This window comes from Pleurodeles waltl, chromosome 2_1 (genome assembly GCF_031143425.1).
Source record: "Pleurodeles waltl isolate 20211129_DDA chromosome 2_1, aPleWal1.hap1.20221129, whole genome shotgun sequence".
Classification (NCBI taxonomy): Eukaryota; Metazoa; Chordata; class Amphibia; order Caudata; family Salamandridae; genus Pleurodeles; species Pleurodeles waltl.
Window position 1 is genome coordinate 577,353,010 of NC_090438.1, and position 25,265 is coordinate 577,378,274.

Genomic DNA, 25,265 nt, shown 5'->3' on the forward strand with positions numbered 1-25,265 from the left:
CAGATCAAGCTTATGAAACTCTGCTGTTTTAATGGACGCCTTTTATGGGCTTTTAAAAAAACCTCCAATAAGCATTTCTAATAGGTTCTTTTTTAAAAACGTTTTTACTGACTTCTCTGTTGATTTCTCTTCCCTTCTCAAAGCTGACGTCACTTCCTTTCTCTTCTTGTTTATTTACTTCCCGTTATCTATGAACAGCGCATTCTGTTTTCTTTGTTGGTGAGGTGAGACTGAAAATGCTACGGGCATAAAGTCGGTATACTCTCAGATTCCTCGATTTGTCTCAATTTTTTTCCCTCCCCGTCAACTGGAAAGAGTGCAAAGGACACAGAGGTCCCTTCACCTCCTGGAAATATTCCTCACACAGTGGGCTGTGTCCCAGATATTTTAGTTGGCAGTCGATGGCAGTATTTTTTCAATCTCTTGCTGAACACCACCTTTTTCGCAATGTGTAAATTAGTTTTCTGGTGGAAATTATGAACATGCTAATGGCTTTTGGAAAGGGAAGAGAAAATGTCGAGCGAAACAAAGAGGGCGGGAAAGCACAGTTGCTGCATTTCATCAAAGTGCAGAGACCGCGTGTTCATTTTCGGTGCCGGCTTGATATTACCAGGTCTATACTGCTATTCATCTCCTCTTCACCGGGGGTGAGCAAAATCTGTTTCTTGAACATGCAGATTGTGGTCTGTCAGTGGAAGACGACCTGCATGCATGGGCGACAATAAAAAGCACTGACTTTCAAAAGTAGGAATAGAAAGGATTTGTTTAACAAATCGTTCTAGCAATGTAACATCACCAATGTTTTCTTTAGTGAATCTGCCATTTTGGCCCAAAGGTGTTTCCTGGGAACATACACTTTAGCTCAAGTTTTTTCAGCTCACCCCCTTAGAGGTCTTCTTTGCTGAAATCCCTCAGCCGCACTTAAAGTATATAGATCTCATTTGATGTATCTATTTCCTGGGCTTTTTATGTATGAATGATTCTGCATGTTGATAGGGTGAGGATTTTGGGTGGTTTGAGCTTTCAGTGTTATATTGTGTTTGTGTAGACAGCACCTTCTTCTATGCCCCTTTGTTAACTCTGGTTTGCTTGAAGCCAATTAGGTAGTTCAATTATATTTGATATTGTGGCTAATCATGACTAACAATATCACAAATAACTACACTCATGGATAAGCTAAAATTGCTAATATTAAAAAAGTCTTCTAGATTGTATAATAAAGCAACTATCATTAAAAAATGCAGGGCACAATGCCTTGTTAGTGACATACTAATTTTGGAATATATACAGCTAACTTGGACACATCATTAGGATCAATTTGGCACCAATAGTTCCTTGGCCAGTTGACCACAATAGCTACTGGAAGGACCTTAATGGTCTTTGCCTCTACTGTGTGTTAATCACCAAGCCTGGGGACAAACCTCCTGAGATGTTAAAGAGGGCAGAAAGATCCCCTTGCAGGTGGGTGCAGTGAGTGACTCCACCTGCCTGCAAGGGGATGTCTTGGGAGGCCATGGGAGCCCCTTTCTCCCTTCCAGAGGGCTGCCTTTAGGACGCGCACTGAAAGGGTGCCACCTTTAAGTGGTATGCTTTCAGTGCGCCTCACAAAGGCATGTTTGCCTCTGCCCCCACAATGGTGATACAGTGCAGGTGCAGAGGCAAAGAGATTCCCTCATACGCATGAGGCCACACCCTCATGCAAATGAGGGAATGCCCTCGATCAATAGTACAAGTGCAACAGCTCTATCTCTATTACAGAAGGGGCCACACAAGCTTCTGCAGCCCCTTCTGTAATGCAGAGTGCCACAGGAGCACACACAGCGGGAGAAAATGCCTGTTGCTGAATTCTGTCTAACCTGTCCTAGGAGAGTCAAAATCAAGTCCATGACAACCTTCTTTCAATCACACCTCACATCTAAGGAAAGCTCGTGTGTTGGTGAGGAGGACTCTAGAAGCAGGGAACAAGTCCTAAAAAAAAGAAGTGGGGGGACTACCAAGTTAGGCAGTAGGCAAATGACATCACGGTGTGTGACATCACACCTGGCATTACAGGAAGTTACATCACAGGAAATGGCATCACAACCCATGACTTTAAAGGAAGTGACATCATAAGAAGTGACATTACACATATGTTTAGTAGGTCTATTATGAGTATATTGGAGCGAATTATGAGTAAACATACAAGCACTCTTCTCATGTAACGCCTACCTGATGCAAGGTAACGCAATGCAGGGCACTGTGCTGACTTGCATTTGTGTGTTTAACTAACAAATCAACTCAACCACGATTTGTGTGCACATAAATCCCAAAATAGATTTTGCATCACAGTTGCCAAATAAAAGTGACACAGCCCTAACGCAAGATCTGCACCTCAACTTATACATTTGTTTTTAAAAACTCTGGCACAAAGAAATTTGCAACAAGGAGAAAGCAGTAAGTCTGTTCTGCTTACTTGACTGCAAAGTCTAAATTTTAAAATATCTTATGTATTTAAGGCACCTGCTGCAGAGAGCTTTGGGTTCCTAGTAAATATGAGAGAATAACAATAATGGTAAGATAACTTTGCTGGAAAGATCTCCGTTTTATCTAGTGCCCCTTTTACCTCAAAGGAGCATAGATGGCTAATGTGTCTCCTGCGAAGCCTATCATTTAAAATGCAGAAGACAGTTTTTTTTATATCATGTAGATAGGTAAGGGTTTTACTGCTTTTAACACAGAGATACTTTTGTTACTTGCGGTTCATAAATTGTATCCTTCTAATATAGCGCAGTGAGCTATGAAATACAATATGTGACTCCTACACCTTGTAACTCTCCCTGTCTTATGTATCATACCATATATATTGATATACAAACTTGTGTGACTGAATGTCAATGTAATGAGTGTGTTTGATTTAAAGTGCTCTGACATCCTGCATTTTGATGAGTAGCGCTATAACAGAAATTTTAAAAAAGCAGCATTTAAATTGTTATTTTGTGTAAATTCCGGGACAGACCAAAAACATCTGACATTCTTACAGCAGTGCATGCATATCGCTCATATACAGGGACTGCACAAAGTCAAAGTGTGCCTCTCTTAACTACTTACGAAGTGCTAACAAGCTGTGAATCTTTGTTTCCCCTCCACTGCATTTACATCTAGATGTTAGGCTCCAGATGGGTGCGAGGCAGAATACTCCAACAAAAGGAGGCCTGAAGGCCCCTTAAAGTTGGCCATCGCTAGGGGCCCAGCTGGAGCTTGAATTATGAAAGCCCCCTACCTTCTGCATGTTGTTGCTCGTATTGAAAGCAGACAACATGGAGGCACTGTTGAATGTGTCCCAGTGTCTGAAAATTACACTGAGACACATTCAGCATTTTACAGTATGGCCTAGCTTCTTCTTGGCAGGGTGGACGGCGTCCACCCTGTGAAAATAGTGTGTATCCCCCCCTTGTGCCCTGTGTAGAAGGTAAGGGTCCTAGTTGCAAGAGACCGGGCCAGCCTGACCACCCTATAACCACAAACGCACCTCTAACCAAGGCATGGAAGGACCATTTTTAAAGAACAATAGACTGAATTACAGAGAAAATGAGGGAGCATGGACCGATTCCAAAATGAGTGTCCGATCCCACTGTGTACAAACAAGTTGTAAATAAAAACTCCAGAGATCCAGAGGTAGATAAACTCACAAAAGTAATTTTAATTGCAGTGGATTCAGAGCTGAATTAAAGAACATGCGGGACATGAAGGCAAAACATGGCGCGGCAATGAAGGACAGAGCAGATACTTATAAGGATGTCACACGTGCCTATTGAGGAGCAGTGGCTGTATGAACATGATGTAGGAGCAGTGAATGGGTGTACATTCTTGTCTATCGAGGAACAACAGCTGTATCAGCAGGGTGAATGAGCTTGGATGTTTTGTTTGTAGTCAGAACAGGATCGATATAACCTTTGAGTTCACCATGTAGAATACCGCTCAAATTATTTCTGTTTGCAACTGTATAGAATGGCCCATTGCTAATGTCCTTTAAAACTGCACACTATGCAACAGATCGGCTATTGAGATAATTGAGTTTGCTAAACCAAATTTTATTGGGAACAAAAATTGGACAAGTACCATATTTCAAGCCCAAAGACATTTTGCACTCAAATTAAAAACAGCACAACGTGTAACATCAAATTGCCAAGTTGTACAAAGTCCCTCTGCTACTATGCAGCCCAGCCATTGTAATTAATATGCATATATCTCTCAAAAGTACTCCAAAGCCCGCTCTAAGTTATTTAGACATTTTTTATTCTTAAAGTGAAAGCCATACAAAATCTGCTTAATTCCCATGTTCCTCTGGATAATGCTGACTTGCAAATTAGCCAAACATGTATGGGCTTCCGTATGCTCTGATTTAGCATGCATGCCAGTGTTAGTGCTGTTTTTTATGAGTTCGGTTTCTTTGTGTTTTTCCTTGACACTCCTTCCTTAGATAACTTGAAAAACTGCAGCAGTTAGGCACTGTACAAATGGAACACTTTTCGAGTTTAATTTTCAAGTCTGTCACAAAACTTGGTGCTTTGAGTGATAGCCTGAAAGTAGTGTTATGATCCTAAAGTAATGATTATTCCTCTTCCCGACTGCCCATCCCAATCCCTTGTCCCATGGTTCTGCCTTCGGTGGTCCTGTTTTGAATTCAGTCTCAGAATCAGGTTGAAATTGTAGTGCTGCATTAGGTGTCATGATAGATCTGTGACTGGATCAGGATCTATTCAGGATGTATGAAAAATATTCTGAAAACATGTAGGAGGTGAGGTTCTATGTTTGAAAAACAAGCAGTTTATGAGGTCCAACATTTAGGGTCAATCATGTGCACAAAGTGCCTATTTCATTTCACTGCGATGACTTCATAGCACTGGAAGAATATGGCGTGGGTTTTGGAGGTCATTTAGATGTTGGTGTTTGGTCACCAGCCCATCAGTTTAGCGAAGGCTGAGGTCTTCGTTCACCTGGAAGAGAACCACTTGTCATATTTTGATGGCAGGTGGTCCTCTGCACGGGATACCCTGCTGGGATCCTACAGCCTTAAGAGCAATCACGGAGAGGTGGTTGCTCTGGAGGCAGAGATGTTTACAGAGTCGGTGACGTGCTTTATGGCCCCCTTGGGAAGCTTTTTTGTGATAAGACAGAGGAATACAGAAACACAAGGAAGGAAAAGATAGTAGAACTGGGAGGAAATTATCGGTGTGACAATAAAGTACAAGAAACGTATGCTTCATCTGTAAATATAGAACAGTTGTAGCCAAAAACATCTGAACATGATAATAACTCAGTCAGGTTTTACAACTCCCCCTGATGCAGACTCAGTTTCCTGAAACGCAAACAACCAAACATTAGGAGCGGGCAGTGAGGTTACAGCCAGTTCATGGGCAGAAGGCAGGAGTGACTGAGCAGAGGAACAGAGCTTTAAAAGACCCAGCCCCAAAAGAGCCACAGAATAACTACACAAACCCTCTCCACAGCGCGGGCCCACACCCTTATGATTGAAAGGGAGAAGGCATATGGCATGAAGGGTGATGATTCCCAACTGTCCAGAGCCCACCTTAGATGAGACTGAAGTAATTATTTGAATACCCTGAGTACCCATACTTCCACTGGGACATCTGCCTTCTGACCCACTGTGTTTGGCCAGATTATTTTCTGGACTCGTCCAATAGAAGTGTCAGGATCAAATTCCTGCCTGTTGATGGCCACAGACTGGTGCTCTGGCAATACCTTTCCACTAAGATAAATCTTCCTCGTGCCCGAACTTAAACAGAAAATGTAGATGTTAATACTGTCATTTATTAACATATCCCCTATAGGAATTCTTTTTAACTTTCAGTGGTGACGTAGAGGCATCAGTGACTTCAGATAGTGCAGAGTGCAGTGGCTAGACTTTCCCTGGCCATCATCATATGGTACTCCGCTGGCAGTCTTTGTCTCATCGTTTGGTTCCTTTCTCTAGCTTTTTGACCTTGAGAGGACAGAACCATTGCTGATAAATCTAAACTGAGGAGATATATTTCTGCGTGAACGTTGCATTCTGTGTCTTTTGCCCTCTTGCATGTTCCAGAGATCATGCAAATCGGGTTTAAAGGATCCAATGCTACAATTACCTTCCTTGCCACTCAGGATACCATTTAATCACTTTTAGTTTTGTAGGCAACATAACTCCTGGCTTGTTAAAAGTGAAATAGAGGTGTTGCTTCAACTCATTTGTATTTGCTCTCGAACTTTGAAAGCATCAGGAAAATCATTTGGGTGGTGTGCACTTTGCAAGTAGCTCACACTAAATCTCATTACACACCATAAGGGACAGCAGGAAAACCAGCCACCCAGACTGAACACCAGCCAGTTCGGAGGGACCCCAGCGCCATAGCTCAGATCCTGAATGTATCACTCTTGATCGAACCCCTAAAAAAGCTTGATTGGGCAAGAGGACATTATAGATACAGCCATTCAAAGTCTGGAAAAAGCTCCCAAAGAAACTAAGGATAATCAGAAACCACATGTAAATTAGAAAGGCTACAAAGACCACTTTTCCTAAACATAATACATACTGGACGACACATGAACTAGTGATCTATCTATGCAATCTGCACATTTGTCTCTGAAACTCCATTACTACAGTCTTCATGCAAATCTGCGCTGAGGAGCTTACTACAACACCAACGAGGTAAAATCCCAATCCTCATCTAGGACACCAAGAGGTATTTAATTAGCAACACCGCAACCAACATCTTTGCAACCATGCAAACAAGGGAGAGATACTTATTCAACCACTTGGAAATCACTGTTGGCCTCGCAAGAGGTAAGGAAGAGCTATATAAATGCCAAGAGAATCCAATAGCATTATGTGTTTGTGCAGTCCTTAGCAGAGTTTGTCATGAAAGCCTTCTCTAGGAAGAGCCTTATTATAATCTCCATCCAGGTAGGAGCAAACACTTCACAAACATCAAGGTTTTTATTTTTCTGTTGCACTGTACCCTTTGATTGACAGCAGCAGCTGTTTGTGAATTATAAACACTCAATGTGTGCTTGACAAGCAGCAAATAAGGGGTTTCATTCAATGGAAATTGCAAGCAGCAGAGTAAATGAATGGTTGCTAAACCAAATGCCGAGAAAGGAATGCTAGAGGAATTCTTGATAACTTGCTGCGGCTTATGATGGATGCTTGCTTCACAGAGGAACCGGAAGTGGACGAATGTACCTGATTCCATTCGGCTACATGTACAGATCAAGCAACCATGGAGGCGACAAGTCGCTGCTTTATTTAAAACATCCCCATGAACGTCTGCATCTCAGTATATTGCGGCCTTGTTACAGCAGAAGTGTAGCCTTATATAGGCCTTCCTACACATTAATAGAATATTTTGTGAAAACATTTCTTCTGTTGATTAAGGGGATATTTTTGTTTTCTTTTTAACTTAAAGCTATCTACGTGTAGAGGAATTGTGATTTTGTTCGGAGTGTTCAATTTTTGGTAGAATACTGTGCAAGCTGATTAGGTGAAAACGGGCTTTGACACTGAAGGCATGTGATCAATAGTTGCATTTAGGGTACGGTCAGTTTGTACAGTCTCCTGAAGAATGGATGCGTTGGTGCACTGTAGTTTGAGGCTTGGGTATGTAGGCTCTAAGACATTAGAAGTCATTATGTTTCGTAGTTTGTTGTAGTGCTGGGGTGGCTTATTGCCTTAAAGGTTGTTAATTGTTGTTAGTTTTGTTTTTTTACAGGAAAATGCTGCATGCGTTTTGCTTCGACAGATGGATTTTTGTAATTCTTGTTTCATGGACTGTTTCTGAACCCAACCTTCAGTATATCTTAATTCGGTGTATAGATGCTAATATGTTCTTTGTAGTGCGCATTTCCTGAAAAAGAGCGAAGTTGTTTAAATAATTCTATTCCTCAATAATGCTTAGAAAATTCAGACGCCCTTTACAATTTGGTGCAGTTTCCTTCAGATGCTTCTGATAAAACCAGGTTTAAAGCCCGGAAGCACTTTCAGTGATAGGACTGTATTCTGTGCTCGCTTTGACCAACTTTAGCAAAATATTTCAAAGACTGAGGCCATATGTATCACGGCTGTTTTATGAACCTTTCATGTAGATTGATGGGACAAAGCTATACCATGTGAAAAATGGCATCAGAGATCACAACCTCAGTTTAAGTTGAATTAGAGCAATTGTTGGTTTCAAATATTTTATAGATATGCATACTTCACAGTCTGTGATGACAACTGTGTAACTATTGTTAATATTCACAGTCCATTGAAAAGGTAATTTTTAGCTTGCTAATAAATTTAGCACCAGTAGATGAATCTGCTGGATGTAACTACGTTTTGTGCAACTCAAGCTGGCGGTGGTGGAAAAATTGGAAATAAAGTGAATTTTCCAATTCTAGCTTCCATATGAATTTTTGCTATCCACTATGGCAAAAACTTCTGAATGAAAGTTGGGACAGTAATGTTCACTGTGTGGAAAACAGGCAACTGAAATTGGTATCCTGACTTTTTGTTGGACCTGGTATCATGCTAGTTTAGCATCTGCACACATGACTACGGCTGTCCCTCGTATTGTGAGGTTTGGAATCTGTTCTGTGACCTGAGGGGTGCACAAGAGTGCGCTTATGGTGGGTCCCTATCATGGGTAAGTCATATGAAGCTGTGGTGGCAACAGTATTTGGGAATCAATAGTTTGACCAGACCTTATTCTGTGTGTCAAAGACAGTGTGGTCTACTCACTCATCTCATTCAGTGTAAAGGTCTGCTATTTTGTGAATCCTGTATCCTGGTGCTGACATGGAAGTGTGCGCAGAGTTATGGGTATATTAGTAAGGCTTTGTGGTGAAAGTCTGAGTACTAAAAACCATCAAGGTATATTTTGGATGGCCCCTGCTTAAGCATGGAACAGGATGGAGAGTTGGATACAGCTTCCCATGACAGTGGACGCGTCTTAACAACATTCCTGTAGCTGTAGGGTGCAGTCCTAAGCACTTAATTGAAGGAGGATGAAGACAGGGGAACCATTAGAAATTCAATGGGCTGCTTCATAGCAAAGAACTACTGGTTATTTATTCCTCAGCACTATCACTTTGCGGATGGTAGGAGCAAGGGTTGGACTGCAGTTTCTGTTTCTGAAGGTGAAGATGTTGCTAAGTAGGGCTGCACTTTTGTCGGTTCCTGATTACTGCTTCACAAAGGCTGATGATAGCCAAATGAAGAGATCTCACACTTGATGTTATCCTTATTTTCAATACTCCTCCCTGTTGTCAGCAGCTCTACTGCTACCTTCCCTGAGGGTCATCGCTTTGCACAAAGGCTGTGTCTGAGGCCATAAAATGATATATGAAAGAGAGCCATTGGAAACTAGTTCTGAATCCATGTTCAGTTCTGAAAACGCATATAAATGTTCCATCCTAACCATTACACAAAGATCCAGTTCCACGTTTTACATGACCAAGGACAGGAGTGCCTTGCAGAGTAGTCTAAGGACTGCAATGTGGCTAGGGCTGGTGTTTGTATGACAGTCTCCCAAGAGGAGACGTCGCTTGAAGTGTGCACTTACTTCTGGATGAGATGAGGGTCTACTTAGAGCGTAGAAACATGCCTGCCTGCTGAGAGAGGGAAGGAGTGTAACTGTGCTGCAGAGATGAGTGTTCAGAAGGAGACGCTCAGGTTGTTCCCAGTAAGGGGAGCAGTCAAAGGAGGTGAGTGACTACACAGGAGCACAACTAAGGGCAACCTATGTGTGGATAAGACCCACGCTCTCCATATGTGGGTACTGGCTAGAACTGCACCAAGCTATTTGATAATACCAAGCATCTTGTGTGATCTGCAGCCTGCCATGTGATGGAGAGAATTGTGCTGCCATTGTTGTAGTCAGAATCCTTCACCACTGCCAAGGCAGGAGACCTGAGTGGCCTGGAGGCTGCTACTGCTGAAGACACCCAACAGTTCACAATCAGGCTGGGGGCCACACCTGCCACTCAAGCACACGGTCTGCAACCAGCACTGCTACTGTCAAAAATAAATACTGCAGTATGAGCTGCCACAGTGATCTCTACCAGCTGTCAAGTTCCTAGTGAGGCCTCAGCTGTTGCCCCTGCAGTCCAACAGTGCCCGCCCCAGGACTGGGACTGCTGCATGCCCCCATCCAGCATCACCAGAACTACAATGACAGAAAGCAGGTAATTGTGGGCCCTAAGCTATGTGTGGAATGAGAGACTGACCAAAGAGACAGAGTTCCGCTATACAAACTTGAGGCTTTTATCAGGTGACCTTGAAGTGGTGAAAGCCAACTGTACTGCTTTGGGCATCTCACTTTTGGAGGTATTTTAAGTGAACTCCACTACTGCATTTTCAGTGCCTAGTCCAATGTGATGCAACAGGGGCTATAGATTCTGGGAAACTCTGATAGTGAGGTTAGGAAAAGACTAGTGCCTAAAGGAAGATCACAAACAGGATTTAAAGCCCTATGTCTGATTTCCCCAATTGTGCCGTGTAGCAATATGTTATGCTATGAGATTAAACAATTTTCTTTACCTCAAAGATATGCACCAGGCTGGACAATATACTATTGCATCTGCTGGTTTACTGTTGTTACTTTGTCACTAATTCCCTAGCTTTCTATTCCTCCTTCTGTCTCCCAGGCCTGCTTTACTCTCCCTCTTACTGAGTTCAATTATTATAAGTAACAATAAGCAGTGACCAAAATGAACGCACTCACACAATATGTACCCTACTTTCAGTCACACAATATGTACCCTACTTTCAGTCACACAATATGTACTCTACTTTCAGTCACACAATAGGAACACTACTTTCAGTCACACAATATGTAATCTACTTTCAGTCACACAATAGGAACACTACTTGCACACTCAAACACGCTCTCTACTTCTGGTCACACTATCAGTACCCTACTTCCAATCAAAAAATATGCACTCACCTTCCCCCCACACAAGATTGTGTTCTCCCCAAGACAGACATAAATATACACACTACTTCTGATCACACAATATGTACTCTACTTTCAATCACACAATATGCACTCTCCTTCTCCACACACAAGATTGTGTTCTCCCCAAGACAGACATAAATATACACACTACTTCTGATCACACAATATGTACTCTACTTTCAATCACACAATATGCACTCTCCTTCTCCACACACAAGATTGTGTTCTCCCAAAACACACATAAACATAATTTCTACTTCTAATCACACAATATGTACCTTGCTCTCACTCACAGGGTATGCACTCTCTTTGCCCACACACAAGATTGTATTCTCCAGTTACACACATAAACATATATTATATGTATAGTTACACAATATGCATCCTACGTTCAACCACACAACATGCACTCTCCTTCCCCCACACAATATTGTATTCTCCTGATACACACACAAAATACACTCTACTTCTAGTCACACAATATGTACTCTACTTTCAATCACACAACATGCACTCTCCTTCTCCACACACGATTGTATTCTCTTGATACACACATAAACATACTTTCTAGTTCTAATCACACAATATGTACCTTGCTCTCACTCACATGGTGTGCACTCTCCTTCCCCATTGTATTCTCCCCATTGCCCACATAAACACGCTCTCTACTTCTGATCACACAAAATATACCCTACTTTCAATCCCACAATATGCACTCTCCTTCCTCCACACAAGCTTTACATTCTCAAGTTGCACACATAAACAAACTAATTCTGATCACACAATATATACCTTGTTTTCACTCACACGGTATGATCTCTCCTCCCCACACAAGATTGTATTCTCCTGTCAAGCACATAAGCATGCCCACTACCTACGATCACACAATATGTACCCTACTTTTAATCATACATTATGCACTCTTCTTCCCCATGCGCAAGTTGGACACTGCATGGAGTCTTCTTCCAAACACATATTATGGTATTTACTTTCAGACACACAAGCACACACTTCCCTTACAATTAAAAAGCATACACTGTCCTCCCATGCACACAAGTGTGCACTTCTTGTACACATACGCGCGCCCACACATGTCGCCTTAAAACACAGCACATATGTAAAACCAGGGCAATTGGAATTATGCGGAGGGGGACCAAATTATGCGGGAGGGTTGACTGAATTTTCACACATCCTAACACTGGGTAAATATTCCGCTGCTTAGTACTGGTTTAAGACCCAAATACAGCACTAACCAGTTGAAAGGTGAACGGTCAACCTTCTGCAAAGGACCTTCCACTATGCAGAGACACGTGTTTCCATGTTTTTAGTAACTTTTGATCTGTTTGAACTAGGAACATATAGGAACATTTTTGTTAAAATTGCAAATTATGCAGCAGATGATGGATCATGTGGCAAACACAACAAATCCATAATTATGTGAAAAACGATGAGGCCGCAGAAGTGCATAGTTCTAATGGCCCTGTGTAGGACATGCACCACCTATGCACTCTTCAGCACGTAACTTAGCGCACAATGCAACAGCGCCACAAGGCACTTTATAGCAATGACACATAAAACACAATTATGCACTCTCATTTCAAACACATGCCATCCTTCCAAATATAATGCATGCGCTGTCCTCCTAAGAACACAATTATACGGCCTCTTACCACATGCGCAACCCTGCACCCTCTTTCGACAGACACGTGTGTACTCTTTGACTAAGTGTGAAGGCACACCCTCTCCTTCCAAAAAGATTAGCATAACCCCTGCATTCACAGCCATAAACATGCACACCCCATCATATGCACAGGAATTCACGCTTCTTACGCACACACAGAAATGCCTGCACCCAGAATGCACACACACAAATGCACAGTCGATCGCACCACAACAAACATGCATTCTCCCCACGCACGTTCACATCCGTAGCCTTACACACACATCCCCTATATATGACCAACCACAAGCCATGCAACTTGCATCCAACCAAATGCATGGATGTCCTTTAGGGGCGTCAGGGTCGCATCCGCGATTCCTGGCTTGCCCCTTGCGACCCTGGGCACTGATCCCGCTATCCCCCTGGCCTCAGAGGTGGCAAAATCTGTGCCAGGGCACATGCGCAGCTTGTCCTGAGTCCTTATGGCCTGGCTGGGGCTCGACTCTTTTTTCTCTTGTGGTTGTATTACACTAATATGTTCACTATCGGTGGGTGTTAGTGAAGTTGAAGTTCAAAGGGCGTGTGATGTCACTTCCGCTACCCTTGGCATTTTGGTGACCAAACACTCTCCTGCGTCATCAGACAAACGAGCGTCACGAAATAGGTGCACGGATTATCTCTCTTAACACAAGGGCACACAGTCGGGCGCAGCATGTTCACGCATACTCTCTCCCTCGGGTGCAAGTGCGCACTCGTCTTCTAAAATACAAGCTCACGCTCCTTCCGAACACACAGCCACGCACCCTGCTTCCATTAGCAGAAAAAAGCGCCTTGCTCCACGATCGTAAGCATGACTTCGTTTCCCGCACAAATACATGTGCACATCACTCCACACAAACACATGCGGTGCTGTCTCCGCATAAGTTGTAAGCCCCAGAACTCAGAGCTGTTGTAAACCGCCCTGTCACTCTCTCCTCGTCCCCTCCTTCTCACCATCTGTTTCACAGACACGTTTGCCAGCAAGTTGCTATGTACAGCCTGCTTAGCCCATGTAGAATGTGTCTAGATGCGACGCTTGGGTAAGCATGAAATACAACATCACGCATGGAGAACACACTCTTCTAACACGTGGGCACGCGCACTCCTCTTCGTGAACGCACAGGACGCAGAAGCCCCGAGTCAACCAAGAGTAGTAGAGCCGTCCCTTTTTGCCTGGCATTCTGGGACGTGTAATCCTGCACTTATAACGTGTAAAACACAACTAGACCACCTGAGGACCATGCTAATGGCACGGGTGCACTGAAATCGACGCCACACGAGATCAGTGAGCGCGCCCTCGTGGAATCCGATGGCACACCAGTGACACCACATCCCAGCTAATCACAAAAGAGCATCCCTCATACACATGGGCTACGGTAAGTGGTAAGACAAGCCTTTTGGCCGGGGGTGGGGGGGTTCTGTTGGTGCAGCAGTGGCCCCGGGGCCATGACTATTGCTGCATTTCACGATTAAAACATCGGAGGGGGGACACGTTCCTTTCCGGTACTAAGGCCCATGACACACTTGCTACGACAGGTAGTCCAAAGCCCTGCAGGACCAGGGGTCTGCAGATGCATGTGTTCTACTGATGCACACAGAAAATGCATTCTTGGTAGACACGTGTGCACTGTTGGTTCGTTCTCTCTTTCACACGCGCACACACTGCAAATACACACTTGACACATGCACAATATCTTCCTAAACCTGCCCTTCCGAGCTGCGCATCTGTGAATGCACGTTACCTCGAAACATTAATTACTTAGACAGGCACTGAATAAAGTTTTAAAAGACAGCGATGGATTGCGCTCGTGGGGCGCGGCTCCGAAGCTTCAGGGCCTTCCGCCTGGTGGGGATACTGAAGCGAGAACAGAAGGCTCAGTGGGTTCTGCACCTACTGCAGAGTTCTGGACGTGTCCTGCAGTTCACACTTTCAAATGAAGCCAAATCTGTATTATTTCGAGTTCGATAAGCTGAGTAACATACACCTAGTTAACAGAAGGATCTGATGTATTTACAAAGCAGCAACTGCGACGAGGCAATGCATAGAAACACCTGAACAAATTAATAATATATATGTTACTTGAATAGTGCACAAGCAGCATCTGCTCCCGTGCACCAGGTTTTTCCAAATGCGAGGCCGATATCATCCCTAAATATATGTGCAGTGACGTGTGTGGTCGTGAACCTATGGGTGCGGGGTGTACTGGTTTATTGCACGGCGTGTAAACTAATTATTACTCTGCAATGTTCGCATTTACAGGAGCCGAGGCCCAAGGAGATCACGAGTTGCTCCGAGTCACACGATGCGTCTGGTCCCTAGGAGAAGCAGGGAACAGAATTCCCGCCTGAGGGATGACACAGCAGACCCAGTCACCGAGTTGCCCCGTGCCAGCCCAATGTAGCTAACAACTCCTGTGTTTTTGTATCAGTTTGTAAACTTGCTCAAGCTATTCACCAGCCGTGAAGAGAAAATCAAAACAGGATGCGTCAGAATGTACAGAAAAAAACAGGACTGGAGGATCCACGCAAGCCTGCCTTGGGTCGGCTTGAGATCTCTGTTCAACTGTTGCTTACGTGTGATGTTAACTTTCCGGGTTTACTGCTCAAGCTAACGAGTATGCAGCAATGTCTGGGTGTTGCTAGGGCAGGCATTGTCAATTGGCATTTCCTCGAATGATCTAACTGTTTAAGAAGCTAGCCACTCGAGTTAAATGAAGAGAGGTGATGTAAGCCAGTCACTCGATTTAATGGAAGGGGAGGGGAGGGGTGATTTAAGTCACTCACTCGGTTTAAAGGGAGGGGCGATGTAAGTCAACCACTCGAGTTAATAGGAAAGAAGGAGAGAGATGATTTAAGTCACTCAATCGAGTTAAAGGGAGAAAGATGACGTGAGCAAGTCACTCGAATGATAATATTCGTGAGGTGATGCAAGCCAGACAGTCTAGTTAGTAGGAGAGAGAAGGGATGTAAGTCAACCACTGGAGTTAATGGTAGAGACGTGATGTAAACCAGTCTCTAGAGTTAAAAGGAGAGAGATGACGTAATCCTGTCACACCTGTCAAAGGGGGAAAGATAATGTGAGTCAGTCACTCGAGTTAACGGGAGAGAGGTAATATGAGCCACTCACTCTCGTTAAAGGGGGAGAGGCGAAGTAAGCCAATTATTCGAGTTAAATGGAGAGAGACGTTGTGAGCCAGTGAATCGAGTGACGGGAGAGAGGTGATGTGAGCCACTCACTCGCATTAACAGGAGAGGAATGATGTAAGCCAGTCACTCGAGTGACTGGAGAGAGGTGATGTGAGCTACTCACTCGCGTTAACAGGAGAGGGATGATGTAAGCCAGTCAATCACTCTAGTTAGCGACGGAGGCGTTGTAAGTCAATCACTCTTGTTAAAGGAGGAGGGATGATGTAAACCAGTCACTCTTGTTAAAGGGGCAGAGGTGATGTGAATCAGTCACTCGAGATAAAGGGATAGAGGTGATGTAAACCAGTCACTCAAGTTAACGGGAGAGAGGTGATGTGAGCCAGTCACTCTTGTTAAATTGAGAAAGGTCGTGTGAGCCAGTCACTCTTGTTAAAGTGAGAGAGGTGCTGTGAGCCAGTCATTCGAGTTAAAGGGATAGAGGTGATGTAAGCCAGTCACTTGAGTTAAAGGGATAGAGGTGATGTAAGCCAGTCGCTCTTGTTAGAGGGGAAGAGGTGATGTAAGCCAATCACTCTTGTTAAAGGGGGAGAGGTGATGTGAGTCAGTCACTCGAATTAAAGGGATAGAGGTGATGTAAACCAGTCACTCAAGTTAACGGGAGAGAGGTGATGTGAGCCAGTTACTCTTGTTAAAGTGAGAGAGGTCATGTAAGCCAGTCACTCTTGTTAAAGGGAGAGCGGTGATGTGAGCCAGTCACTTGAGTTAAATGGATCGAGGTGATGTGAACCAGTCACTTGAGTTAAAGGGATAGAGGTGATGTAAGCCAGTCACTCTTGTTTAAGGGGGAGAGGCGATGTGAGCCAGTCACTCGAGTTAAAGGGATAGAGGTGATGTAAGCCAGTCACTCTTGCTTAAGGGGGAGAGGCAATGTGAGCCAGTCACTCGAGTTAAAGGGATAGAGGTGATGTAAGCCAGTCACTCTTGTTTAAGGGGGAGAGGCGATGTGAGCCAGTCACTCGAGTTAAAGGGATAGAGGTGATGTAAGCCAGTCACTCTTATTAGAGGGGAAGAGGTGATGTGAGCCAGTCACTCTTGTTAGAGAGGAAGAGGTGATGAGAGCCAGTCACTTTTGTTAAAGGAGGATGGGTGATGTAAACCAGTCACTCTTGTTTAAGGGGGAGAGGTGATGTGAGCCAGTCACTCTTGTTAAAGGGGGAGAGGTGATGTGAGCCAGTCACTCTTGTTAAAGGGGAGAGGCGATGAGAGCCAGTCACTCGAGTTAAAGTGATAGAGGTTATGTGAGCCAGTCACTTGAGTTAAAGGGATCGAGGTGATGTGAGCCAGTCACTCTTGTTAAAGGGGGAGAGCTGATGTGAGCCAGTCACTCTTGTTAAAGGAGGAGGGGTGATGTAAACCAGTCACTCTTGTTTAAGGGGGAGAGGTGATGTGAGCCAGTCACTCTTGTTAAAGGGGGAGAGGTGATGTGAGCCAGTCACTCTTGTTAAAGAGGGAGAGGCGATGAGAGCCAGTCACTCGAGGTAAAGTGATAGAGGTGATGTGAGCCAGTCACTTGAGTTAAAGGGATCGAGGTGATGTGAGTCAGTCACTCTTGTTAAAGGGGGAGAGCTGATGTGAGCCAGTCACTCTTGTTAAAGGAGGAGGGGGTGATGTAAACCAGTCACTCTTGTTTAAGGAGGAGAGGTGATGTGAGCCAGTCACTCTTGTTAAAGGAGGATGGGTGATGTGAGCCAGTCACTCTTGTTAAAGGAGGAGAGGTGATGTGAGCCAGTCACTCTTGTTAAAGGGGGAGAGGTGATGTGAGCCAGTCACTCTTGTTTAAGGAGGAGAGGTGATGTGAGCCAGTCACTCTTGTTAAAGGAGGATGGGTGATGTAAACCAGTCACTCTTGTTAAAGGAGGAGAGGTGATGTGAGCCAGTCACTCTTGTTAAAGGGGGAGAGGTTACGTGAGCCAGTCACTCGGGTTAACGGGGAGAAGTGATGTGAGAGTGAAGCGGGGGTGATGCTGCGCACACAGACGGGCGAGGAGCTGGTCCAGCACTCACAGGCACCACACACAGAGAGGGGACAGCAATCCATACTCACAGCCCCCGGAGCCGCAGCCAGATCTTCTCGATCTGCTCTGGCTGCAGGTATTTCAAGGAGTTGCTCTCGAAGTCCTCGATCTCCTTGGTGGGGGACTCCATGGCTGCGGCGGGTCTGTGGGATCGGGGTCCGGGTTCCGGCGGTCCGGCTCCGGCTCGCATGCGTGCACACGCCCCTCTCGCCAAGTTTCACCAGTGTCCTTGGGCAGCGCGCATCCCCGCAGCTCCTCCCCGGTTAGAGGCGCTGCGTGCGGCCGGGGCGAGCTCCAGGTGGGCACTGGGGGCGGCCGCCGCCCGCCATCCTCCCGGGGATTACCCTGAGCTGCAGACTGAAAGCCACCACTTGCTTTTGTTTAATGTGAGCCCGGCGCGCAATCGGCCAGGCAGATACAGGGACTTTATCGGGGATGGAGGGCAGCGGGCTGCTGATGGAGCCCGGAGCCGCCCCCTGCACCTCTTGGCGCACTTGGAAGCCGGGGCACAAGGGAGCCCCGAGCCGTCCCCTCGCCCCTGCGCTCTCTGCACCCCTTGGCACACTCCGAGGCGACACCCGCGGCTCTCCCTCACTTTCTTCGCCCCGTCACACTTGGAGAGCGCCCTCTCTCCATGTACTCCCCAGACCCCCTCCCCACTTTCTTCTCCCACTGTCGCAGGGTGACTAATCTCTATCCTTCCCTCCCCTGCCCCCCCACTGTCCCTCCTCGCCCCTAACCCCTGTCACAGGCTGACTGGCATGCATTCCTTCGCCCATCTCCTGCTCTAGCCTAGCGTTCTCTCCTCTCTCCTAACCTCCTGTCACACGCGGGCAGCGCGGCCTCTCTCCCCGCAACGCCCTGCCCTTCCCCTCACGGTGCGACGGCACTCCCTCCTTCCATCTCTTGTTCTCCCATCTCTTCCTCACTTCTTCCAACTCCGCCCACACCTTGACAGTATGTGCTCTCCCTGCCCTTCCCCTACTCTCTCCCACCACACTTTACCAGCACACCATCACTGTTCGCTCTCCTCCTTTCCGTTTCTCTATCTCTTGTCACCCTGTCAGAATGTGACAGTGTTGGGTCTCGTCCTATTCTTCTTCTATCTCCTCTCTATTCACCCCTCCGTCACAGTGTGCCTGGGCGCCCCCTCTCCCTGTCTTGCTTTTTTCCCTTGCTGGTCCCCTGCCTCACTGTCACACTCGTGTTCGCCCCTCTCACAGTGTGACTGGACTCCCGACCTCCACTCTCGTCGCAACCTTCACCATTCACCCCTTCTTTCTCAACTCTCAACACCCCCTTACAGTTTAGCCACCTATCCCCTGCTCTCGCCCAGGTCTACCCCCTCCCGTGACTTCAGCCCTCGCTCCTCGCCAACCTTGCCCGCGCTGCCAGCGGCACGACTGACAGGCGGGAACCCTGGCAAGCGAGAGGGGGAACTAAAGAGGCGTCGTCGCCGCATGACAGCACCTGAGAGGCCACGGGACGTCGCGTATTTACCCGGGGACCCCCAGCAGTCACTCTGCTGCTCGGGAGAGAGGGCTATGAAAAACAAAGGGCCACGACTTCACAGCCCTGCCTCCGAGCCGTGGAGCGCTCCTCAGAGAGAAAGGCATGAATTCATGAATACAAAAGTGCATCGCTGTGCTGCCTCAAGGCGCTGCCTTGTATGAGAAGTGAAATCGGTAGATCATAAATGGATCAGGGAGGGGAAGTTGAGATTTTTTTTTGCGTCCGAGGGACTGAAAAAAAGAGCGTAACCGACGGGAAAGGCAAGGGCTTGGCGAGCAGACCCGTTACAATGAATTCGTAGCAGAGGCCGTGCAGTGACACAAAACGACGCGCCCCGCGTTCCACCGCATATTGGGAAGAAGGCCCCTCGAACCTCCCTCATCTCGCAGATACTCATTGGCCTTGGGCTAAAAGTTGGCCCTTTCGACGGGTGGGCGCCACTGAAAGGTTGCAGTGCCTGCGTTGCGCCCCCGAAGGGACGAGAAGGCCCCCAAGCGAACACCACTGCACTTACTTCGACCTTCACGCCATCTCACTCGGAAACACACAAGAGAGATGTTTTTTGAACCAAAGATGGGGGATGGTATTTGGGAACTGATTCTCGATTGTGTCATATTTTAGGGGACAGATAGGCGATATTAAAAGTTGAGAAATATCACCATTTGGTCTTCAGAAAGAGCAGGCATCCAAGTCCAGAGTAAAGCAGACACCAGCAGCCTTGCCTGCTAGTCAGGGCGGCGCGGATATGGGAGAGAGGCTGCCAGCAATAGCTGTTAGCAGATTACCTCATGTGTCCGCTGCCCCACAGGCACACAGAAAAGCCCTTTCATATGGCAGAGAATTAGTGCCCCAGATTTTTTTATTTACTAAAAACAACAACAAATAAGCAGTCAAATGCTATTAGCTCATGGACAGCTTGTTGCAGGCAAGGCGTCCGTTCTGTTTATCGTAACAATGGACAGTAAAGCAAGATGGCAGACTGAGTGAGACTGCATGTTTTTTATTTCAAGAGCAGTTTGTTGTCTCTTCTTGCGAGGGTATGTTAGGTCAACAGCTGGGATTATTATCCCGCGCAAAAAGACTTCCTCTGAGCATAAACGGACGCTTCCATGCTGCTCTTCAAACTGTAGAGGTGATGCTATATAAAGTTTTTATTTGAATTTTTACAGGGCCATTCGACGCATTCTCTTTTTCGATAAGGTTGAATTTGTGCTTGTCTTTAGTACTTCCAGGTCATGCTATTAAAGGGGGCGGAGCTATTGCGTGTACATGGTATTATGATTGAGGAGTCCTGGTTAAAATTAATCTTTTATTGTGACTAAACCAGCAACGACCTCATTTCCGCTTGACATCCCCCCAAATGTTTTAATACCTGTTAATCCTCCTTCATAAATTACTGGGCACCTTAGTATAAGTAATTCCAGTGTGTACAGGGGTATAGGTAACACATAATAAGGGCCAAAGTGCAAAAAGCAAAAAAAAACTGGTAGGTGGAATGCTTGAAATGACCCCAGCTGCTGGAAATTGCATTGGACCACATTAGAGTCCATTGTTTATTCGCCGGAACACATTAGGGTTCACCATTTATTTGCTGGACCACATTACAGTTCACCATTTATTTCCTGGACCACATTAGAGTCCACTGTTTATTTGCTGAACCAAATGAGAGTTCATCATTTATCTGCTAAACCACATTAGAGTCGACCATTTATTCGCTGAACCACATGAAAGCCCACCATTTATTTGCTGGACCACATTAGATTCCACCATTTATTTGCTGGACTCCATTAGATTTCAGCATTAATTTGCTCACCACAGACAGGTGACAACCATATGCAAATCAGCCTTGGTCCATCTCCAACTGGAATACGTCAGCTTGAATGGACGGTCTTGTCCCCTTTGAATGGAAAAACATGAAACCCCGCAATAGAAGGCAATCATCCTAAGTACAACGCAGGTGTTTTTTTTTCACTTCACCCACTTAATTGTCCGTAAACAGAGGCATAGCTGTCAATGGAGAAGAGCCCAATGCACCCATAAAATTGGCCTTACTTGATTTCATAATGCAGTCTTTTTTCACTCATTAACTGTTCACGCAGAGTTCACTATTCAGCATGAGTTGTCAATGGTTTTGCGCCAAATTTATAGAAGCCCCATCTTTGAGTACATACACAGTTTCTGGTGTTTATAGGCCAAACCTTCCTCTGCTGGTGTGGAAAGTGTTAGGAAAAGGTGCAAACCCCAAACACACTTTTTCCTCATATATTTCCTGTTTTCTTAGCACTTCAGCAGAGCTTAAATGAGGCTGTATTTCTTCTACTATCCATCTCAGAGTAAGGGAGTCTTTTTCACTTGTTTGCCCTAGGGACATAGCACCCTTATGATGCAACTTCTTCTAAACAGAGCATTTATATCAGAATATTTTCTGACAAAAATATTGTACAATATCGTCCCACTGGAAGTAGATGTTCTACATTAACTCCAAAGGGATGACATTTTAGGCCACAGTGCTTCTGTTAGACTATATGTTAGTTACAATATGTTGGATCCATTCCAAATAGAAAGGGTCCAAACTAGTCTTTTTCATCAGCACCCTAGAACCAGTCTGCAGGTTCAGAGTCTACTTCCTGTTAGGGATGTACTGACCACTTTCCACCTTCTTTACATTGTATACACCCATTACAGTGTGGTAAAGTTACTTAAGCCGTGGTTTACAGGGCCACAGAGTTTGCGGAAGTATGCTGTCCATGAATACAGATCGATGCCATGTTTCTCAAGGCTACAGTGCAGAAAAACATTAACTTTGTACTCAAGATGTGCTTTTATCAATCTGTCAATTGCTGCTCAAGCCTTCGAGTTGCAAAAGCAGGAAGAGTACCAGCTGCCAAAAGTAAGTGTGGTGCACGTCCCAGAATTCAGTGCAAACCCACAGCTGGCTCATTTGCATTGTCGCAGCATGCGGAAGTGCTTCAGAATAATTTGTGCTAATATTGCAGATGACTTGTATCCTCTCCAGATGCACATTCTGTAGGCAAATTGCGGAGCAGCTCCGTAAAAACTCCCCTCCTCCCTATAACAGTATTAATGATGGCCCAGTCACGAGGGTATGAACCTTGACGCCTGAGGCTGCGTCATGAGTCCTAGCATTCAGCAACTGGAGAGGGCTGAGGGGGCAACCCAAAGTAGGACTGGTTACAGGGCTTGATTGACAGCCTATTCGCCATGTATATAGCCCTAGTCAACCATGGCTCCTACAGTACACCGTTTAGCAAGTACACTGCTAGTTTGTGGGTGGAAATGTATTTCTAAGCCACCTTTTTTAGAGGAGCAAAATGTATTGCTAATTAATTCAATGTATTCATTAAGGACTTGCGATCACTGTCATGCACCTTGCACAGGAACTACCACTATGCCCTGGCTCTGCAGTGGACACTGGAAGGGGAGATTCCTAGAGGACTCCCAGATTTCCAGGCCCAACAAACAGCATAGCTGTCTGGTTTGCTAACAACATTTTGGAGACATTCGGAAAGCTTACCTGTGAATGGATTCCATCCATTTCATATCATTGGCTGTGTGTTTTGTAACTCACCTTTGCTTGCTTTCTGTTTGCTATTTTTTTTGTTTTAGGCTGTCCAGCCTGAGTTCTTTCCTTCCATGGCCCATTCTCTATTTACAGTATCATTCCACCAGCGATCGTTTTTTGTAAACAGGCCATTAAATCTTGTTCTTGTCTTATCACATTTGTTTTGCATTCAAAGACAGAGGTCAAATGTCATACTTTGTCTTTTGAGGGAGCTTGGTGCTTACTTTTCTTTCTTTGACTTCAAAGTGAGAGGATATATGTGACAATCATGCTGGGTACTGTGTGTGTGCTCGACGGAAGACTGTACAATGTTATTTGGTTGTAGCACTCCAAAAAATGTAAATGTCTGCAAGTGAACTGTGCAGATAGTTCCGAATATATCAGAATGAGGGAAGCACAAACAAAGCATATTTTTTAGTGATTCAGAAGTGTGGTGAAACAAATATTTAATACAATAAAAATCAATGCAATAGGTGATTGTTAGAAACGGGGTCTTTGGTTGCCAGTCAGGTTACTCCCTGTCCAAGCAAGGCCCCTCACTCTAGTCAGGCTAAGTCATACACAATCAAGATTTGATAAGTACAAGTGGAAATATCACTTTGGTTATGATAGAATCTTTAGTTCTTAAAAAGCAATGTGTCTCTTGCACGCACAAAGTACCTGGTTTGCGTCTAATTTATCCGCACGGGACCGCAGAGGAGGAGATGCGTGGAAAACGGGGAGGTGTGCGTCAGTTTCTCTGGGCGCACACAGATGATGCATCAATGCTTTTCTACACAGCAAGGGCTTTGCGGTGATTTCCGGCACGTAGGCTGGGATCCTCTTCGGGTTGCAGGGTATTTGGACTCCCCGGGGACAATTGCGGAGAAATCCTGGGCATGCAGGACAAAGTCACAGGAGCTGCATCGATCCGGTGGGCAATGCAGGGAAATTTCTATCGCATGGCAGGCGCTGCGTTGATTCCTCTTGCAGGAAGTCGGGCTATGTAGTTCTGACTTGGCTAGGCGTCGATCTAGTGGGCCGTGCATCGAAGTTCTGGTCGCAACACTGGCGCTGCATCAATCTCCACACGGGGAGCCGGCTGCATCGTTGCGGGTGATGATTTTCTTACTGCGATGATTTTCTTACCGCGATGGAGGCTGTGCTGATTTTCTTACCGCAATGGAGGCTGTGCGTTGATTCAGGCAGGCTGTGTGTCAATTTTTCACCGCACAGGGAGTTCTTTGCAGAGATGTAGTCTTTTTGGCCCTGAGACTTCAGAAAACAGGAGGCAAGCTCAATCCAAGCCCTTGGAGAGCACTTCTCAGCAGAGCCAGAGGGCAGCAAGGCAGCAGGGCAACAGCAAGTCAGCAGTCCTTTACAGCAAAGCAGTCAGATGAGTCTTTTGGGCAGCCAGGCTGCTTCTCTTGGCAGGTTGCAGGTTCTGGTTCAGAGTTTCTTCCCCAGTAGGTATCTTGTCCAGAAGTGTCTGAGTTGGTAGGGTCAGAGACCCAATTTAAATACCAAATGTGCCTTTGAAATGGGGGGGGGGACTTTAAAGAGTGGCTTAGAAGTGCACAAGGTCCCCTTTCAGTTCCATCCTGTCTGCCAGGGTCCCAGTGGGGGTTTTGGCAGTCCATTGTGTGAGGGCAGGCCACTTTCCTTTCAAATGTAAGTGTCAGGCCCTCCACCCTCACAGCCCTGGAAGACCTATGTAGTATGAAGATGTGTGCAGGTGTGACTTAGCTTCCTGTATTTGAGGTTGTCTGAGTGAAATGCACAAGGGAGCTGTCAACTAACCTAGCCAGACGTGGATTGTAAGGCACAGAAGGATTTAAGTGCAGAGAAATGCTCACTTTCTAAAAGAGGCATTTCTAAAATAGTAATATTAAATCCAGCTTCACCAGTCAGCAGGATTTTTTATTACCATTCTGGCCATACTTAATATGATCCTGTTACTTCCTTCAGACCAGAATCTACCACTCAAACAGTATATGAGGGTAGCCCTAATGTTAGTCTATGAAAGGAGCAGGCCTCACAGCAGTGAAAAACAAATTTAGTAGTTTTACACTACCAGGACATATAAACTACACAGGTATATGTCCTGCCCTATGGGTTACCCAGGGCCTATCTTTGGGGTGACTTATCTGCAGAAAAAGGGGAGTTTAAGGCTTGGCACTCTACCCTCTTCCAATACACTCTATGACAATTCACTCTACTCTGAAACAAACCACTCTGCATCATTCCATTCTGCACCACTCTACTCTACGCCACTGCAATCTATGCTGCACCAGTCCACT

The 25,265-nt window shown here is 45.5% G+C and overlaps 1 protein-coding gene across 11 annotated transcripts in view; it reads right to left on the minus strand.

Moving 5' to 3' along the window:
- The window catches only part of PDE1C (phosphodiesterase 1C), a 1,966,671-nt gene that overhangs the window by 896,740 nt on the left and 1,044,666 nt on the right, over nt 1-25,265 (minus strand). For 3 of the 11 annotated variants that reach the window (XM_069215235.1, XM_069215205.1, XM_069215215.1), the window contains exon 1: nt 17,921-18,179. The exons of 4 other annotated variants lie outside the window; for them this stretch is intronic. In XM_069215235.1, the coding sequence (XP_069071336.1) occupies nt 17,921-18,081 (161 nt within the window). In that variant the 5' untranslated portion in view covers nt 18,082-18,179. Of the gene's footprint in view, nt 1-17,920; nt 18,821-25,265 lie in introns of those variants that run through there. 4 more of the 11 variants (XM_069215225.1, XM_069215261.1, XM_069215251.1 and 1 more) reach the window with 4 other exon arrangements.